Source organism: Micromesistius poutassou (assembly GCF_964030765.1).
Source record: "Micromesistius poutassou genome assembly, contig: SCAFFOLD_3863, whole genome shotgun sequence".
Taxonomy (NCBI): Eukaryota; Metazoa; Chordata; class Actinopteri; order Gadiformes; family Gadidae; genus Micromesistius; species Micromesistius poutassou.
The window spans coordinates 1-15,734 of NW_028179451.1; the positions used below are offsets into that span (position 1 = coordinate 1).

The window sequence follows — 15,734 nt, forward strand, 5'->3', positions numbered from 1 at the left end:
CACACACACACACACACACACACACACACACACACACACACACACACACACACACACACACACACACACACACACGACGCATGTTTAAAGATTTTCAGATGTATACCCATATACTTTGTTTAACATAAGATAATGAGTAGGTGGGGGGTGGATTCATCGCTCTGTGTTCTGGTTATGAAACGGGTTCAGATGGTCCATCACTCATGGACCAATCAGAGGAGAGGCATGCAGCAGAGGAGGAGGAGGAGGAGGAGGAGGAGGAGGAGTCACCTGATCCACTCCAGGGCAGTGTGGGGATGTCTGCGCTCTGGGCCACAATGGCGGAGGCCACCTTGTCCCCCAGCGCCCACATGGCCTTACTGGACGGGCCTGCACACAGTCCAGTTACAGTCAGGGCGTTTAGCAGACGCTTTTCATTAGTCAGAAGAAAGAGAAACAACAATCTATCTCTGTGGGTACAGTAATGATCATATGTCATAATGTTCATAGAACCAAGAGCCAGCACTAACCATCACTAGGTTAACCCATTCCCTGTATACACTAACCATCACTAGGTTAACCCATTCCCCGTATACACTAACCATCACTAGGTTAACCCATTCCCCGTATACACTAACCATCACTAGGTTAACCCATTCCCTGTATACACTAACCATCACTAGGTTAACCCATTCCCCGTATACACTAACCATCACTAGGTTAACCCATTCCCCGTATACACTAACCATCACTAGGTTAACCCATTCCCTGTATACACTAACCATCACTAGGTTAACCCATTCCCCATATACACTAACCATCACTAGGTTAACCCATTCCCCGTATACACTAACCATCACTAGGTTAACCTATTCCCCGTACACACTAACCATCACTAGGTTAACCCATTCCACGTGTACAACAGATAGCTAGGATAAGATGCTACACCATGCTAAGTACTACGTTTGTTTTTGTTGAAGGACGTACAACATTCACTCATTGCGTGTGAATCTGTCCACATGCCAACCGCCCGACCACCGTTTGAAACCCCAAACCAGAATAAACATGAACAACATATCCTCAACACACGCCCCTTTGAGCTCTTTACCCAGGAACGAGATCCCAGCCTTGTCCAGCAGCTCCGGTAGTTTGGGGTTCTCTGATGCGTGACCCCAACCGGCCCAGACGGCCTGGGGGGAGACGAACACAGTCCCTAAGAACACAGTCCCTAAGAACACAGTCCCTAAGAACACAGTCCCCAAGAACACAGTCCCCAAGAACACAGTCCCCAAGAACACAGTCCCCAAGAACACAGTCCCCAAGAACACAGTCCCTAAGAACACAGTCCCCAAGAACACAGTCCCCAAGAACACAGTCCCCAAGAACACAGTCCCCAAGAACACAGTCCCCAAGAACACAGTCCCCAAGAACACAGTCCCTAAGAACACAGTCCCTAAGAACACAGTCCCTAAGAACACAGTCCCTAAGTACCGCAGAGTTCTATCCAACAATACTGGTTACTGTGACTGTGAGGTCTTCTGAGGACTTGATGAGTGCTACCTGGACCGGGATCCTCTTGGCGATGTCCACGATCAGCTCTACGTTGGCGTAGTTGTTGTTGTTGGGCCCTCCGGGTACGGGCACGTAGTGGTCCGCCATTTTGATGTACTCTACAAAGAAGAGCGAAAGCAACGCGTGTTATGCCTGGGGTTAGAGGAGGTGCCCACCACACACCGCTGTGTTTATAACCCAGCTTGGTACCGAACCGAACCTCCCTACCTGCGTTGGCCTTCAGGTCCTCAGGCGTAACCATGACGACGAAGCGGATGGTTCTCTCATTGCGGAACATATCGTAGGACCACCGGCGGATGGACCGCATGCACTTCACCGCCGCGATGCCGTTGTTAGCGATCAGCACCTGAAACACCACGAGAGGACGGAGAGAGGAGGTGGTCCACGGTGGATTAGTTTACAAAGCACTAAAATCATAGTTCCAAGGATACTGAAGCGAGGGCAGAGAGCCGAGACCACGCTACCTTCTCAATGACCCGGTTGCCACCAAAGCGGGTCACAAACTCTGCAGGCGAGGCCACCGTGAAGTCTCGCTGCAGATCCATCCTCCTGTGTTCACGTCCTTTCTTCACCAGGTGGAGGCCGGACATGCTAGGCCTGAACAACACAAAGGGTTGATTAGTGCTACCACCTGCTTCACGTACAGATCTACATCCTCATGCCTCTACATCTCAATGACAGGTGGAGGAAGCCTCCAAACACCCCCGCAATACAAAACGTCCACACCTGAACCTTCACATGGGCGGCACAGATGAAGATCCAGCAGCAGCAGATAAACAGAAGCCCAGGTGAAGATCTGTCCATCTTCTCTGTTTTCCGAGGCCTACATAAGGTCACTGAATAATAACAATAGTCCAAGACCATAGTCCAAGACTTTGAGTCTAGGACCACACTCGTCATGAACACGTTTGCGAGTCACATGGAGAGAATCGGACTTGTTTATCTTGAGTTAAACAATGCCATCACTGCAGGTTTACAGTGGGAGAGGCAGCCTTCACGACCAACACTGACAGCTTCTAAATGCACTCTTCAGTTCATGCTCAGCCTCTCAGCTACGGTCACCATACTGTATTATTCAGGATGATATGAACTTTAGACTTAACTCTCCTATTTCCAACTTTGTACACTTGAGATTAACAAGATAACCTTCCCACTTGTTGCTGGACTCCACTAATTTCCTTGCTCTTAAGCATGAAAAAAACAAGATATTAATTCAATTCAACATTGTTCTGCTCTGTCAACACACGTCTGTTGTTGTTAACATTATGGGGAACAGGGTGTTTATTCCTTGTGTGGGCATACATGCAGATATAGTGAATGCTGCAGGGGAACTTTCTGTTAGAGTGGCCGTTTTATTCTCGTGGTCTGATAATCTGCTTCACTTCCTACCACTCAAATGGAGCCTTTGTTTTCCTTCAGACCTCCATGTGCAACGTCAACCCTCTACCTGTAACATCACAACAACACACTACGCACATGCTGTGGCCTCGGACCACTCACTCCAAATGGAATGAAATGCAGATGGTTTACCCTATAGTAGTGCTGCTTTGTGCTAGCCACAGAATCATAAAGGCTACGTCCACAAACAAGCAAAGGAAGGAAGTGAAGCCATTTGGTTTTAAATGGAACCAACCTTCAGAGGCACTGAACCCAGTTGAACCCTGGCCCCATCCTGCTGTCTCTGTAGCACAGCGCCATGCAGACCTCACCGGTGCAGTTAACACGTAGGACACGATGATAACATGACTGACGGCCCCTACGCTCTCTGGGCCAGCTGCTTCCCGCTCCCAGTGAGGTATACACCCTGGCAGACACGTGCCTGGGCCTACCCTATCACAGGTAAACACACCCTCAGGCCAGCCAAGGAACAGGACTTAGAAAACAAATGACTGAAGAAGAGCACAGAGAACTGGTCCTTCCCTGTCAATAATCCCCATACTCAACCAACAGACCAGAAGACGTATCGAGAGCCACAGGTACCTTCATATTTACTCATTTGACCTTGAGGGTCAAAGCAATCACACCAGATGATGATGAGTTCAAGAACTAAATCTCATTACATTGTGATTATGGCTACTTGTCCCTCCAACAGCAAGACAAACAGAACATCCCTCCGTCATTCAGTCATTCTGTCATTCTGTCAGTGCAACATAACGAAAGAGAGGATGAATGAAATCAAATTAAACTCATGGAATTAAATAAAGAATGGAGAGCAGAAAGCAAGGAAGGCATCAGCTCTTTATCTATTACAAGAATACAATGTTTGTGTGTTCATACAATGTGTTTCTGTCCAGCGGTAACGTGACCCTGCCACACTCGGACCTGGTCTGAGTGGCATGGGGAGTGGTTCCAATTATAGCACCGAGAAGTGTGTGGCATGCGACAATAACAACGCTAGAGAGGACACGCAGCCCACACGCAGCCCACACGCAGCCCACACGCAGCCCAAACGCAGCCCAAACGCAGCCCTCACGCAGCCATCACGCAGCCGTCACCTGACTCCAGGCAGCTTGGGAAGACAGACTGAGGACAATCAGACATGTCAACTCTCTCACATACACACACACACACACACACACTCTTCAGGTTGTTGTTCCAAGTTTGATTTCAGCCACAACTAGGGTGTGTGTGTGTGTGTGTGTGTGTGTGTGTGTGTGTGTGTGTGTGTGTGTGTGTGTGTGTGTGTGTGTGTGTGTGTGTGTGTGTGTGTGTGTGTGTGTGTGTGTGTGCGTGCTTACTTCATCACAGAGCTTGCCCGTGGTGGTGCTGGGCAGGTCGGCCGCGGGGTGGTGGTGGTGGTGGTGGAGGTGGTGGTGGTGGAGGTGGAGCTGGAGGTGGAGGAGGACGGGGGCTGGGAGGGACCTGATGGGGGCTTGGCGACCAGAGGCCCGTCATCATCAGAGGAATTGTCCTCGGAAGCTCCCAGGATGAAGGCCAGTTTGGGCCTGGGACTCTTGGAGGCCATCAGGGGGCGGAGTGCTGTGGACAGCTGCCTCTCGGCCTCCCCTTCGCTGGAGGTCTCCTCTGGTCGGGGGTCTCCTACCGCTGCTCCTGAGGCCGCTGGAGGTTCTGGAGCAGCACCTGTCGCTGCGCCGTCGTCCTGAGAGCCGGGGTCCTCCTGGCCAGCGGGGGCAGCGGTGCTGCTAGTGGCGGCGGGCTGCTGGGGTTGCTTCCCTGGACGAGGGAGGGCGTGAGTGTGAGTGGGCAGCTCCTCCGGCACTGCAGCAGAAGCTTGTCCTCCTCCAGGCATGCCTACCTTGGCCTGGGTGTGCAACATCCACCCTAGGAACAAGATGAAGAGGCCTAATCCCAGCACGGCGAGAGGCAGCATTCACAGGCACCCGCTCTGTAATGCAGGGAGAAGGAACTGGATCAGCAACATGTGTTTCCAAACGCCACACTGTACTGTGTATTTGCAGCCTTCGATAAGGACTATCTTCTGAGCGAGGGAGGAGGCTGGTCTTCTAACCGAATGTGTGAATGCGGTGAAACAAGCTGCATCTTCTAAGGGAGGAATAAACAGTTGATCTCTGGCAGCTGTCACAGGGCTGTCCACAAGGCAGGACAGCCTTGTGGGATAAAGGTCAACACTTAGGCACGGGGTGAGCCGCTGATTAGTGGAGGTGGACACAGCGCAGATATGAGCCACACAGACAACTTAGACTTTCGGAAATAAAGTGAGCTCCGATAAAGACATCACGCAACAAATGGGCTGTTTGTGCTGGGTGACGCCCGGCCTGACTAGAGGGTTAGGTGAGGTGAGCCCACTTCCCTTTTATTGCGATAGCAACCAGTTATTAATTCCTCTCGTTGATAAGATGTCTCTCCATAAAACGGTTCCTTTCAGATGGCAGCTAGTATAACCTCTAGCACCAGTACCTGTTAGAGGTCATAAAAACATTTAGTTTGACTGAGGGCTTTTAAAAGAGAGGCGTTATGTTCAATTCAGACATTAAAATAAAGTCGATCATTAGAGAATATTAAAATGTCAAACTAACGTGCAAAACCTCTTCAGTTCACAGCCTGCACAGGGGGATAACTTCAGTGTGACAGTAATGATGCAATCCTGCATAACTATAACAAACTCATCACTTTAGTTTGAAACCAAGGTATTTTTATACTTTATTAGGATACTTTATTATAGCCATAACTTAATTAATACTATTTTACTTATTTCTTGCATATGTCATGAGACAGCTTATAGGTATTAGGAATGCCGTAGCATTGCTTGTGCAGCTACCCTACAGGGAAGCCTTTAACAGTTGAATACAGATTAACAGGTTCAAGTTCACATGTGAACAACAACAACATGTGGGAGCGTGTTGTTGACAGCCGGAAACAACGACAGCTATAAAGACTCTAAGCGCTCTTAACGTGCAATATACCGGACCTGGTTTGACCTGAGCCTCATTCTCGTCCACTTGTAACTGCGTCTCCTTGAAGAACCTCCAGGTTCACTAAACCACCGATCAGAGCTTCTCTATCGAAGATCTCATCATGAGTGCAACCAGGACGGTCTTAAATCACCTACCGTCAAGAACACTTCCAGGCGGCTCATGCCTGGGGAGATCTGGTAAACATGTGGACGTTCACTAGTCCGAAGGGGAGGGGGGGGGCTTCCTGAGCGAGGGAACCGCCCCTAAAGTAGGCGTGGTATGGGCGGGGATGCGATCGAGGATTACCGTAATAAAGAACATCGACTTGTAGATACAGTGAAGGCGTGTGTCCACCACAATGCACACTTAGTTAGCTGTCGCCTGCCGTTCAATGCCAATAGATCGTAAATCAATCAAATTGTGATCATTCAAATCGTTTTCAAAGTATTCAAGGGAAACTTTGAAAACAGAACAACCTTGCAGAAAAACATTGATATTCGAGTACCATCCGGCTTAACATTTTTGCATTTTCCAAGAGTTTTCACGACAAGACTGAATTGACCATGGGTTGTTATCATAGACCCATAGACATCTTTTAAGTAGACGCAACATCGACCGCTACTGCCTACTGGCGCTGACGAGACGCGGGGCCGCCATCTTGGAGTGGTGATCCGCTCCACTCAGTGTAATTCATTTGGCAGGAGCAATGAACTGTCAGCGCATTTAATTAATCTAACCTCACTGAATACCACTGATTTTCACGCGGTTTTTTGTCATACGTGTAGCTATGATAAAGGACACATGTTTTGGCGTGTTTTATTATTCATAGTTGGCTTAACACTAATAGAATATTCTTATATGCTATAAGTGACCAGACGTCCGAGATCAAAACTGGGAATATAATCCCCGAGAAGGGGAAAAAAACGGTCAGCTATTTTTAAGTAGAAGAAACAATATGATTAGGTTATATATAGGCCCTACATATACGTGGTATATCCTACATAAACAATGTATGAATACATTAGATATCTTAGGGACTTATAGACTGTATCTCTGTTGCTGCAGCAGCAGAGTTTATTCTGTCTTGACACTATGTATTGATATTTTGTATTACATTCTTCCCTTAAATGATTATGTTTACAGTGATTGTTTTATATGTATTTTTTATGTATGTCGCTTTGGATAAAAGCGTCTGCCAAATACTTAAACATAAATAAACACCTGAAAGTTTTTATATCAGCTAAAACCACCAATCTGTTTCACTGGATTCAGAATAAAACCAAATTCTGTCTTACCCAACAATGTTAGTATTTCAATATTGTTACTTGAACGACTTATTCATGGTTCCAATTATACTGTTAAGAAAGTATTGTCTTATACTTTGCCTAAAATTAGACAAAATAGAACATTTCCTTACAAAGACGAATGGGGCCGGGGAACTAAGTTTTAACTTAATATTTGCCTTGTAGAATTCAGAAAGATTAAAAGTGCAAATATATCAATAAAAATTGGGAATTATACACAAGTTAACATTCAATTCAATTTTATTTATAGAGTGCCAAAACATTACACGTCTCACGGCGCTTTACAGAGTATTGAACATTCAGAGAGAGCCCATGAGTAACAGGGGCGAGGAAAAACTCCCTAGAATTGGAGATACATATAGGAAGAAACCTCGAGCAGATCCACGACCCGAGGGCCTGACCCATCTGCCTAGGGTCAGTTACAGGGCAGTGAGGTTTGTATACATGATAAATTAATAGGTTAGTTAGGTGTAGAGAATAGAACATGGTGTTTAGAGCCACCTGGGGTGTATGTTACAAAGAGGTGGGATGGTTACCTTACCAGTATGATAATGCATGAATCCCATTTAGTGTCAGAAAGTTCAAATTGTCTAGTGTAGGGATGAATTGTCATAGGGATTAGGAATTGTCATAGGGCAGTAGTGGATCTCTAGGCAGCGCAGGCCAGGAATCCGGTCAAGGGGACAGCAACAGGTGATGGTAGGGCAGTCATAGGGATGGGACTTCAGGTGCGATGAGGGCCAAATACAAGGATGGCTAATGACTGGTAATGGTTTACCTCACAAGTGAGGTAAGGGGGAAGAGAGAGATATATAGAGTGGGTTAGTATTGCTATACGTTTCATGATGGTTAGTATTAAGTGTATCAATGGTACTATAGTGTTACACTATAGAGAGAAAAGGCAAGAAATGTTATATATTGATAATATGATTTATCAAGTCTCAGTTCATAGCTGGGTGAACACAGTAGTTAAACAGTAATCCCAAAAAATACCCCATTCCAGATGTCAGGAAAGTGTGGCAGGACCTTTTCCTGTTTATCACACACTTCACGAAAGTGGGCTACACAAAATTGGGTTGGAAAGCTAGACTAGCTATACTGTATAGCCACTGTCCATCTGATTGTCTGGTTAACTAATATCATACATGCTTTTACTGGCTTGATATTCGCTGCTATGGTTAAGGTTAGGTTTAGGGTTAGGGATAAGGGTGAGGATGAGGATAAGGGTGAGGATTAGGGTAAGGTTGGGGGTGAGGGTAAGGGAGGTGGGCGGTTAGGGTATAGGGGAGGGGAGAGGTTAGGGTTAGAGGAGGGGGGGGGGGGGGTATGAGTAAAGGAGGGGGGAGGGGGAGGTAAGGGTGTATGGGGGAGGACAGAGGTCAGGGTATAGAGGGGGAGGTTAGGGTATAGGGGAGGGAGGTTGGGAGAGGATATGGGAGGGGGGGGAGGGGGGAGGTTAGGATATAGGGGAGAGGTAACCTTACCTCATTAGGGTAACATGCATGTGTATAATAAAAATTACCATACAACAAGCCACACAACCAGGTCATTTTAAATGATTTTATATCATAAAACATCAGTATACATTTCAACATCTGTGCACACAGTGAAACAATTCTGGGATGTGATTTTAAAAAAACAACGGTTCATCGTGAGACCATCTGACCCTAACACTGAACCATGAGGAACCCGCGAAGGAACCCTTGAGAAACAAGGAACCCTTGACAACCCGTGACTTAAGTCACGTCCTGCGAGGTAGAAGTTGCATCTGAAGTCTCCACCGTCCAGCTCTGATGAGGCGCCGTCGGTGGGTCACTGAAATGTTGCAAGAGGAAAAACACAAATCGTTAGCCTCGTAGCATGATCAATGTTGCTATCCATAGGCCAACAATGTCAATGAGGCTACCAATGTCGATTACACTATGAGGCTACCCATGTCGATTACGCTATGAGGCTACCATGTTGATTACACTATGGGGCTACCAATGTCAATTATGCTACAATATCAATTATACTATGAGGCTAATGATATAGATAACTCGTATGAGGCTAGCAATGTTGATTATGCTATGAGGCTAACAATACCCATTATGCTATGAAGCTAACGATATCCATTATGCTATGAAGCTAACTATATCCATTATGCTAGGAGGCTAACGATGTCCAGCTAGGCGGCTAACCGGATTCCGGGTCTCCCTCCAGATAGGTGGCTCCTCCTCCATAATTTTTTTAGTTTATATAATTTGTGTTGAAGAAAATACTTTTGTTTTGAGAATTCTACACTAGAAACACAGTGGTAGTAGTTTATTATTCTTTGGACACCTTGTTTAAATAATTCTGAATCAAATCAAATTTTAAACTTCAACATGAAACATGCACACACTTGGGAATTTGTAATTCAGGAATATAGTAAAACATTCTGTGAATTTAACAGCATAGCTTTGGTGGTGAAACGATGTAAAAAAAACCTGTTGGTATTAACCTTCCAAAGACTTGAGCAGTCCCATCGTAGTCCTCGTCTCGCTCCTGGTGGGTCGTCAGCTTAATCTGTTCACAATACAAACACACATTAAAAGAGTGATGTTACGTCACCAGATTTGAGTGTGACCAGCTGTTACGTTTTAGTGTCCACCTTGATGTACGCTGGATAAACTATAGTAGTAGCAGCTGATGTGACCTTAATTACTTCAAATCACAGCTTTGGCTAAAATTCACAGAATGAAAAATCTGAAGGAAAAACGAATCGTTTGAAATAATTAAAAAGAACCTCTAGGTGTCAAGTGTTTGGTTATGGTTACCCTCCGGTCCACAGCCTCCGGTCCAGCCTGGTGCCCCATTCCTGGTCCAGGGGGATCTGGATACCCTCTGGTCCAGCCTGGTACCCCATGCCTGGTCTAGGGGATCTAGTTACCCTACATTATAATTAAGTGCGAGAAAAGCACTAGACACATCCACATTATTATTATTATTATTATTATTATCATCATTATCATTATCATCATCATCATCCACCCTGGTGACCCATACCTGGTCCAGTGGGATCTGGTCACCTGCTGGTCCTCAACCTCTGGTCCACCCTGGTCCAGGAGATCCTGTGAAGTCAGACAGCATCTTTATAGACCCGTGCACATCGCGGTCTCGAATCTAACTACCAACCCCCCCGCAGAAGCCCCTTACCTTGAGCTGGAACGACGATGGAGATCTTGCGGTGCTTTGGTCGCCTTGTTGCAAAATACAGCCAACAGACTTACCTTGAGCAGATCTAGTAGTTTGTTGCTGTTGGTTCATGTACAAATAATTGACTTACAATACATTTCATATCCCCCCCATTTAGCAAATAATTCCCACACATAAACAAGGCTGACAACAGTACAAAATAACAAACTGTTCTCATGCCTTTTGTCTACTTCCTTACTACTCTCTAAAACATTGCATGCACATCGCATGAGTGTTGCCTTACTGATCAGGGTGTGATCTGAGTGACCAGAGATGCATGCTGGGATACTGTGCCATCTGACGCCTACAGTTCTGTAGAGGTTCCACCTCAGGAGAAACAAAGTTTTCAAAAGGCTGTCGTGACATCAGTTACATGACCTGGAACGTCCATCAAGACCGTGACAGGGACTCCCCAAGGAGAAATGCCAAAGGGTAGGCTGTGAGGCTCCCCCTCTCGGCGACTAGAATACAACAGCTCTTACAGGAGAGAATCATGGCGCACATTTCAACGTTCCTCTTCATAGACCTTGAAGCCCCAGTGAGGCTTTCTTCACCTCTTCTGAAGAAGAGCACAACTGCAGCTCGACAGGGACGCTAGTTGGGATGTTTCCAAGATGGTTTCCGATTCAGCCCGAGAAATACTTGGATCTCAGGGCAGGAGTACAGGAGCTCCAGAGGGCTTGCCAGCAGTCCATCATGTTTAGGTTAGGTAGGGAAGCCACGTTGCAGAATGTTTCATCTTCCATCTTCAGTTAGTTGGTTGGTTTCTCATCCGATTCTGTCCATTCGGAATGCCGTTAGTCCATCATCCATTGTACCAAGTAGCCATTGTCGCTTCCCATTGTTTGCATGATTCAGTCACACTACAGTCCAAGCTGCATGACACTCAAGTCATCCTGTCCAGTGTGTAGAAGGTCGAATTGAGATCCAGATGCTAGATCGCTCCAGGCTTGCTGTATTGAACACCCACTTTGTTATCCTCTTTGATTTAGGCCACAGACTTGAGTCATCAGAAACATCCGACCAAATGACACACAAGGGTGTTTCAGGAAGAGTAGCATCCTCCTATAGCTGAAAATTAAAATGTTCAGGTAATACAAGCCAAGTAGAAGTAGAAAAATTTCCCCTCACACATGTGGTGCCCAGTACCAGGTTAAAGATTGCCCCTCTCACACTTAGTGCCCCATGCCAGGGCAACGATCGCCCCTCACACTTAATGCCCCGTGCAAAGTCAACAATTGCCCCGCTCACACTTAGTGCCCCATGCCAGGTTAAATATTGCCCCTCACATGAAGTAGTGCCCCATGACATGCAAAGATTGACCAGTACCAGGTTAAAGATCACACTTCTTTATTTTCAGTTATTAGATTGTGTATTTACACAAACAATGACAATACTCGAAGGAATACAAAGCCAAACGAGAGGAGAGACCAGTGGAGGGTTTGTAGGTCTTTGAGAGAGGAGAGACCAGTGGTGGGTTTGTAGGTCTTTGAGAGAGGAGAGACCAGTGGAGGTTTTGACAGAGACCAGCGGTGGCTTTGTAGGTCTTTGAGAGACGAGACCAGTGGAGGGTTTGACGGAGAGACCAGTGCTCGGTTTGTAGGTCTTTGAGAGACCAGTGGTGGGTTTTTAGGTCCTTGAGAGAGGAGAGACCAGCGGAGGTTTTGACAGAGACCAGCGCTGGGTTTGTAGGTCTTTGAGACGAGACCAGTGGCGGGATTGACGGAGAGACCAGTGCTTGGTTTGTAGGTCTTTGCGCCCTGCCCTTCACAAAGAAAAGAGAACTCTTCCCGGGGCTCCCGCCAGCTTCTCCGGGGTCGTTTGCGTTACCACACTGGACGCCTCGCGGCGCCTATCTCCGCCTCTCCAGATTTGGGAATCTGAACCCGACTCCCTTTCGATCGACGGAGGCCATCGCCCCGCAGAGACGAGAGACCAGTGGAGGGTTTGTAGGTCTTTTGAGAGGAGAAACCAGTGGTGGGTTTGTAGGTCTTTGAGAGACCAGTGGTGGGTTTGTAGGTCTTTGAGAGACCAGTGGTGGGTTTTTAGGTCCTTGAGAGAGGAGAGACCAGCGGAGGTTTTGACAGAGACCAGCGCTGGGTTTGTAGGTCTTTGAGACGAGACCAGTGGCGGGATTGACGGAGAGACCAGTGCTTGGTTTGTAGGTCTTTGCGCCCTGCCCTTCACAAAGAAAAGAGAACTCTTCCCGGGGCTCCCGCCAGCTTCTCCGGGGTCGTTTGCGTTACCACACTGGACGCCTCGCGGCGCCTATCTCCGCCTCTCCGGATTTGGGAATCTGAACCCGACTCCCTTTCGATCGACGGAGGCCATCGCCCCGCAGAGACGAGAGACCAGTGGAGGGTTTGTAGGTCTTTTGAGAGGAGAAACCAGTGGTGGGTTTGTAGGTCTTTAAGGAGAGACCAGTGGAGGGTTTGTAGGTCTTTGAGAGGAGAAACCAGTTTGTAGGTCTTTGAGAGAAGAGAAATCAGTGGTGGGTTTGTAGGTCTTTAAGAAGAGACCAGTGGTGGGTTTGATGGAGAGACCAGCGCTGGGTTTGTAGGTCTTTGAGAAAGGAGAGACCAGTGGAGGGTTTGATGGAGAGACCAGTGGTGGGGGGGCTAGGGCTTCAAAGCGTACGGAGGGAAACGTTGGAACGTGCGCCATGGTTCTCAGGTGCAGGAACCAGGTTGGGTTCTAGTTGCTGAGAGGGACAGCCCTCACATCTCGCCCCCTGGTGTGTCTCCTTGAGGAGTCCCTGTCTCCATCCTGAAGGACGTTCCAGTTCATGTAACTGACGTGACGACGGCCTCTTAAACACTAGGAGAGAGAGAGAGAGAGAGAGAGAGAGAGAGAGAGAGAGAGAGAGAGAGAGAGAGAGAGAGAGAGAGAGAGAGAGAGAGAGAGAGAGAGAGAGAGAGAGAGAGAGAGAGAGAGAGAGAGAGAGAGAGAGAGAGAGAGAGAGGCCGGGGCAGGGCCAGAGAGGCCGGGGCAGGGCCAGAGAGGCCGGGGCAGGGCCAGAGAGGCCGGGGCAGGGCCTACATGGGGCGGGGCAGGGCCTACATGGGGCAGGGCAGGGCCTACATGGGGCGGGGCAGGGCCTACATGGGGCGGGGCGGGGCCTACATGGGGCGGGACGGGGCCTACATGGGGCGGGGCGGGGCCTACATGGGGCGGGGCGGGGCCTACATGGGGCGGGGCGGGGCCTACATGGGGCGGGGCGGGGCCTACATGGGGCGGGGCCTACGTGGGGCAGGGCCTGAGAACCGGTTCAAACTAAACGCTGTCAGCCCACAGCATTAAAAGAAAATGTGACTTACAGTTCGCAGTTTCTTCTTCTTCGTGGTTCGATCGTGATACTCACAGAATCTGTTTCTTCTTCTTGAGCTGTGAAGGAGAGCAACGAGATTAGTTTTACGGCTTGTGTGTGTGTTTTAATTAGTGATTAATCCAATAAATCCAAATAAGTTATTAAAATAAGTTATTTTTCCCATCTAACTACGACGGTAACCGAGTGCGGAGTCATTGTGTGACGTCATGGCCCCGCCCCCCTACGTCTTCCGCCGCCAACTCCGTCATGGAGTCATTGATAAATATCTGCAGCCGCGTCACCCGGCGAAAAATATCAATTAACTCAATTAAAAACAGCTTACGACGACATACATCCAGAACTACTATTATTCAACTTATCAAGTAGGCCTAGAGTAAAAAACAATTAAGATCAATTATAAATAAGTGTCCTACTCACAGCAGGTCCGGATGTAGCGGGCCGTTTTACTTCAAAAAGTGTTCGTTAATTAACCCGACGGTCAACCTGGAAAACAAAAGGACCAGACGGATCATTAGTTACTTTTATAACTTCAACCGGACGTTTCTAACCATGTTTCGGTTAAACTACTAAAATAACATCAATATTAACCGTGTAATGGAGACGGCTCAGCGTCTTTTTCAATCTAACCTGTGGTGGAGCCAACAGCTGACGGAGCGCGAGCAGCAGCAGCACAGTGAGGCTCAATGGAGACGCAGCGCGATCCGCACCGAGACCCGCGAAATAATCAGCGGAACTACATGCAGGTGTGCGCCTATGGAAGCATATATGTAGTAAAATTCAAATAGCAATGCAATTTGCAATTTGCAATTCAATAAGTCATTACATTGTGCAATTGACAATTCATTATGCAATTTAATAATGTAATTTGTAAATAGGCTACGTTATTTAAAGTGTATTTTAATATGCAAAGTGACAATGAAATCCTCAATAAAATTTGCAAAAGTTCTAACAATAAAAATAGAATAACATTTTGTCAATTTATTTGAGTTCCTTTATTCAAATTGAAAAGCTATAGCGTCCCCGTGATTGCAATGCACTTCGCCACGCTCCGTGTGTTGCAAAATTCAAATGACATTTCAATCCGCAAAACACTTTGCAAATCGTTTTGCAAAACGTTTTGCAAAACGTATCAGCCAATCGCGTCTGGGGGGGAACTACGTCACTTGCTCGTCAGACCAGCTGATCATCCACGCACGTTGCAATTTATTTTCTATGCCTAGCATTGTGCCAGATTTGACTCTTAATAGGTCTATGGTTTGACTGAGTTTACGTAATTATGACTGAAAATGGCGGAAAAGACGGTCTGGCAGCTGCTGCGGGATAAATAAATTGCAATGTGCGTGGATGATCAGCTGGTCTGACGAGCAAGTGACGTAGTTCCCCCCCCCCCCCCAGACGCGATTGGCTGATACGTTTTGCAAAACGATTTGCAAAGTGTTTTGCGGATTGAAATGTCATTTGAATTTTGCAATACACGGAGCGTGGCGAAGTGCATTGCAATCACGGGGACGCTATAGCTTTTCAATTTGAATAAAGGAACTCAAAAAATTGGACAAAATATTATTCTATATTTATTGTTATAACTTTTGCAAATTTTATTGAGGATTTCATTTTCACTTTGCATATTAAAATACACTTTGAATAACGTATTTACAAATTACATTATTCAATTGCATAATGAATTGTCAATTGCATAATGTAATGACTTATTGAATTGCAAATTGCAAATTGCATTGCCATTAGAATTTTACTACATATATGCTTCCATATATAAGATGTCTATGCATGGACCTATGAAGGTTGTTATGGGAAGACATCGGTCGTCCATCCCACGTACCTTGAACGCACCAGCAGCCTTGGGGGCGGGGTCATAGGCGGGGCGATGGGCGGAGCAGACGCCGACACTGTCTCCAGTCTCGCGGGAACCAGCAGAAACGCGCCAAAATAGGAACGCAGAAC

At 47.0% G+C, this 15,734-nt stretch overlaps 1 protein-coding gene and 2 long non-coding RNA genes across 3 annotated transcripts; all 3 read right to left on the bottom strand.

The window, feature by feature from the left end:
* Positions 1 to 201: 201 nt before the first annotated feature.
* Positions 202 to 4,828, bottom strand: LOC311372829 (acetyl-CoA carboxylase-like; the record flags this gene model as incomplete). Its single annotated transcript, XM_084489780.1, has 7 exons — positions 202 to 369; positions 1,088 to 1,169; positions 1,540 to 1,649; positions 1,759 to 1,897; positions 2,016 to 2,148; positions 4,290 to 4,720; positions 4,808 to 4,828. Coding segments are annotated over 7 exons (1,084 nt in total), but the record flags the coding sequence as incomplete, so codon positions are not given.
* A 4,885-nt stretch (positions 4,829 to 9,713) lies between these two features.
* LOC311372830 lies at positions 9,714 to 10,387 on the bottom strand. The gene is made up of 3 exons (XR_014642080.1): positions 10,259 to 10,387; positions 10,030 to 10,125; positions 9,714 to 9,778 (listed from the first exon to the last, which is right to left on the bottom strand). It is a non-coding gene; the product is annotated as an uncharacterized lncRNA (long non-coding RNA).
* Positions 10,388 to 13,755: 3,368 nt separating this feature from the next.
* Positions 13,756 to 14,501, bottom strand: LOC311372827. The gene is made up of 3 exons (XR_014642078.1): positions 14,403 to 14,501; positions 14,193 to 14,258; positions 13,756 to 13,831 (listed from the first exon to the last, which is right to left on the bottom strand). It is a non-coding gene; the product is annotated as an uncharacterized lncRNA (long non-coding RNA).
* Positions 14,502 to 15,734: the final 1,233 nt, after the last annotated feature.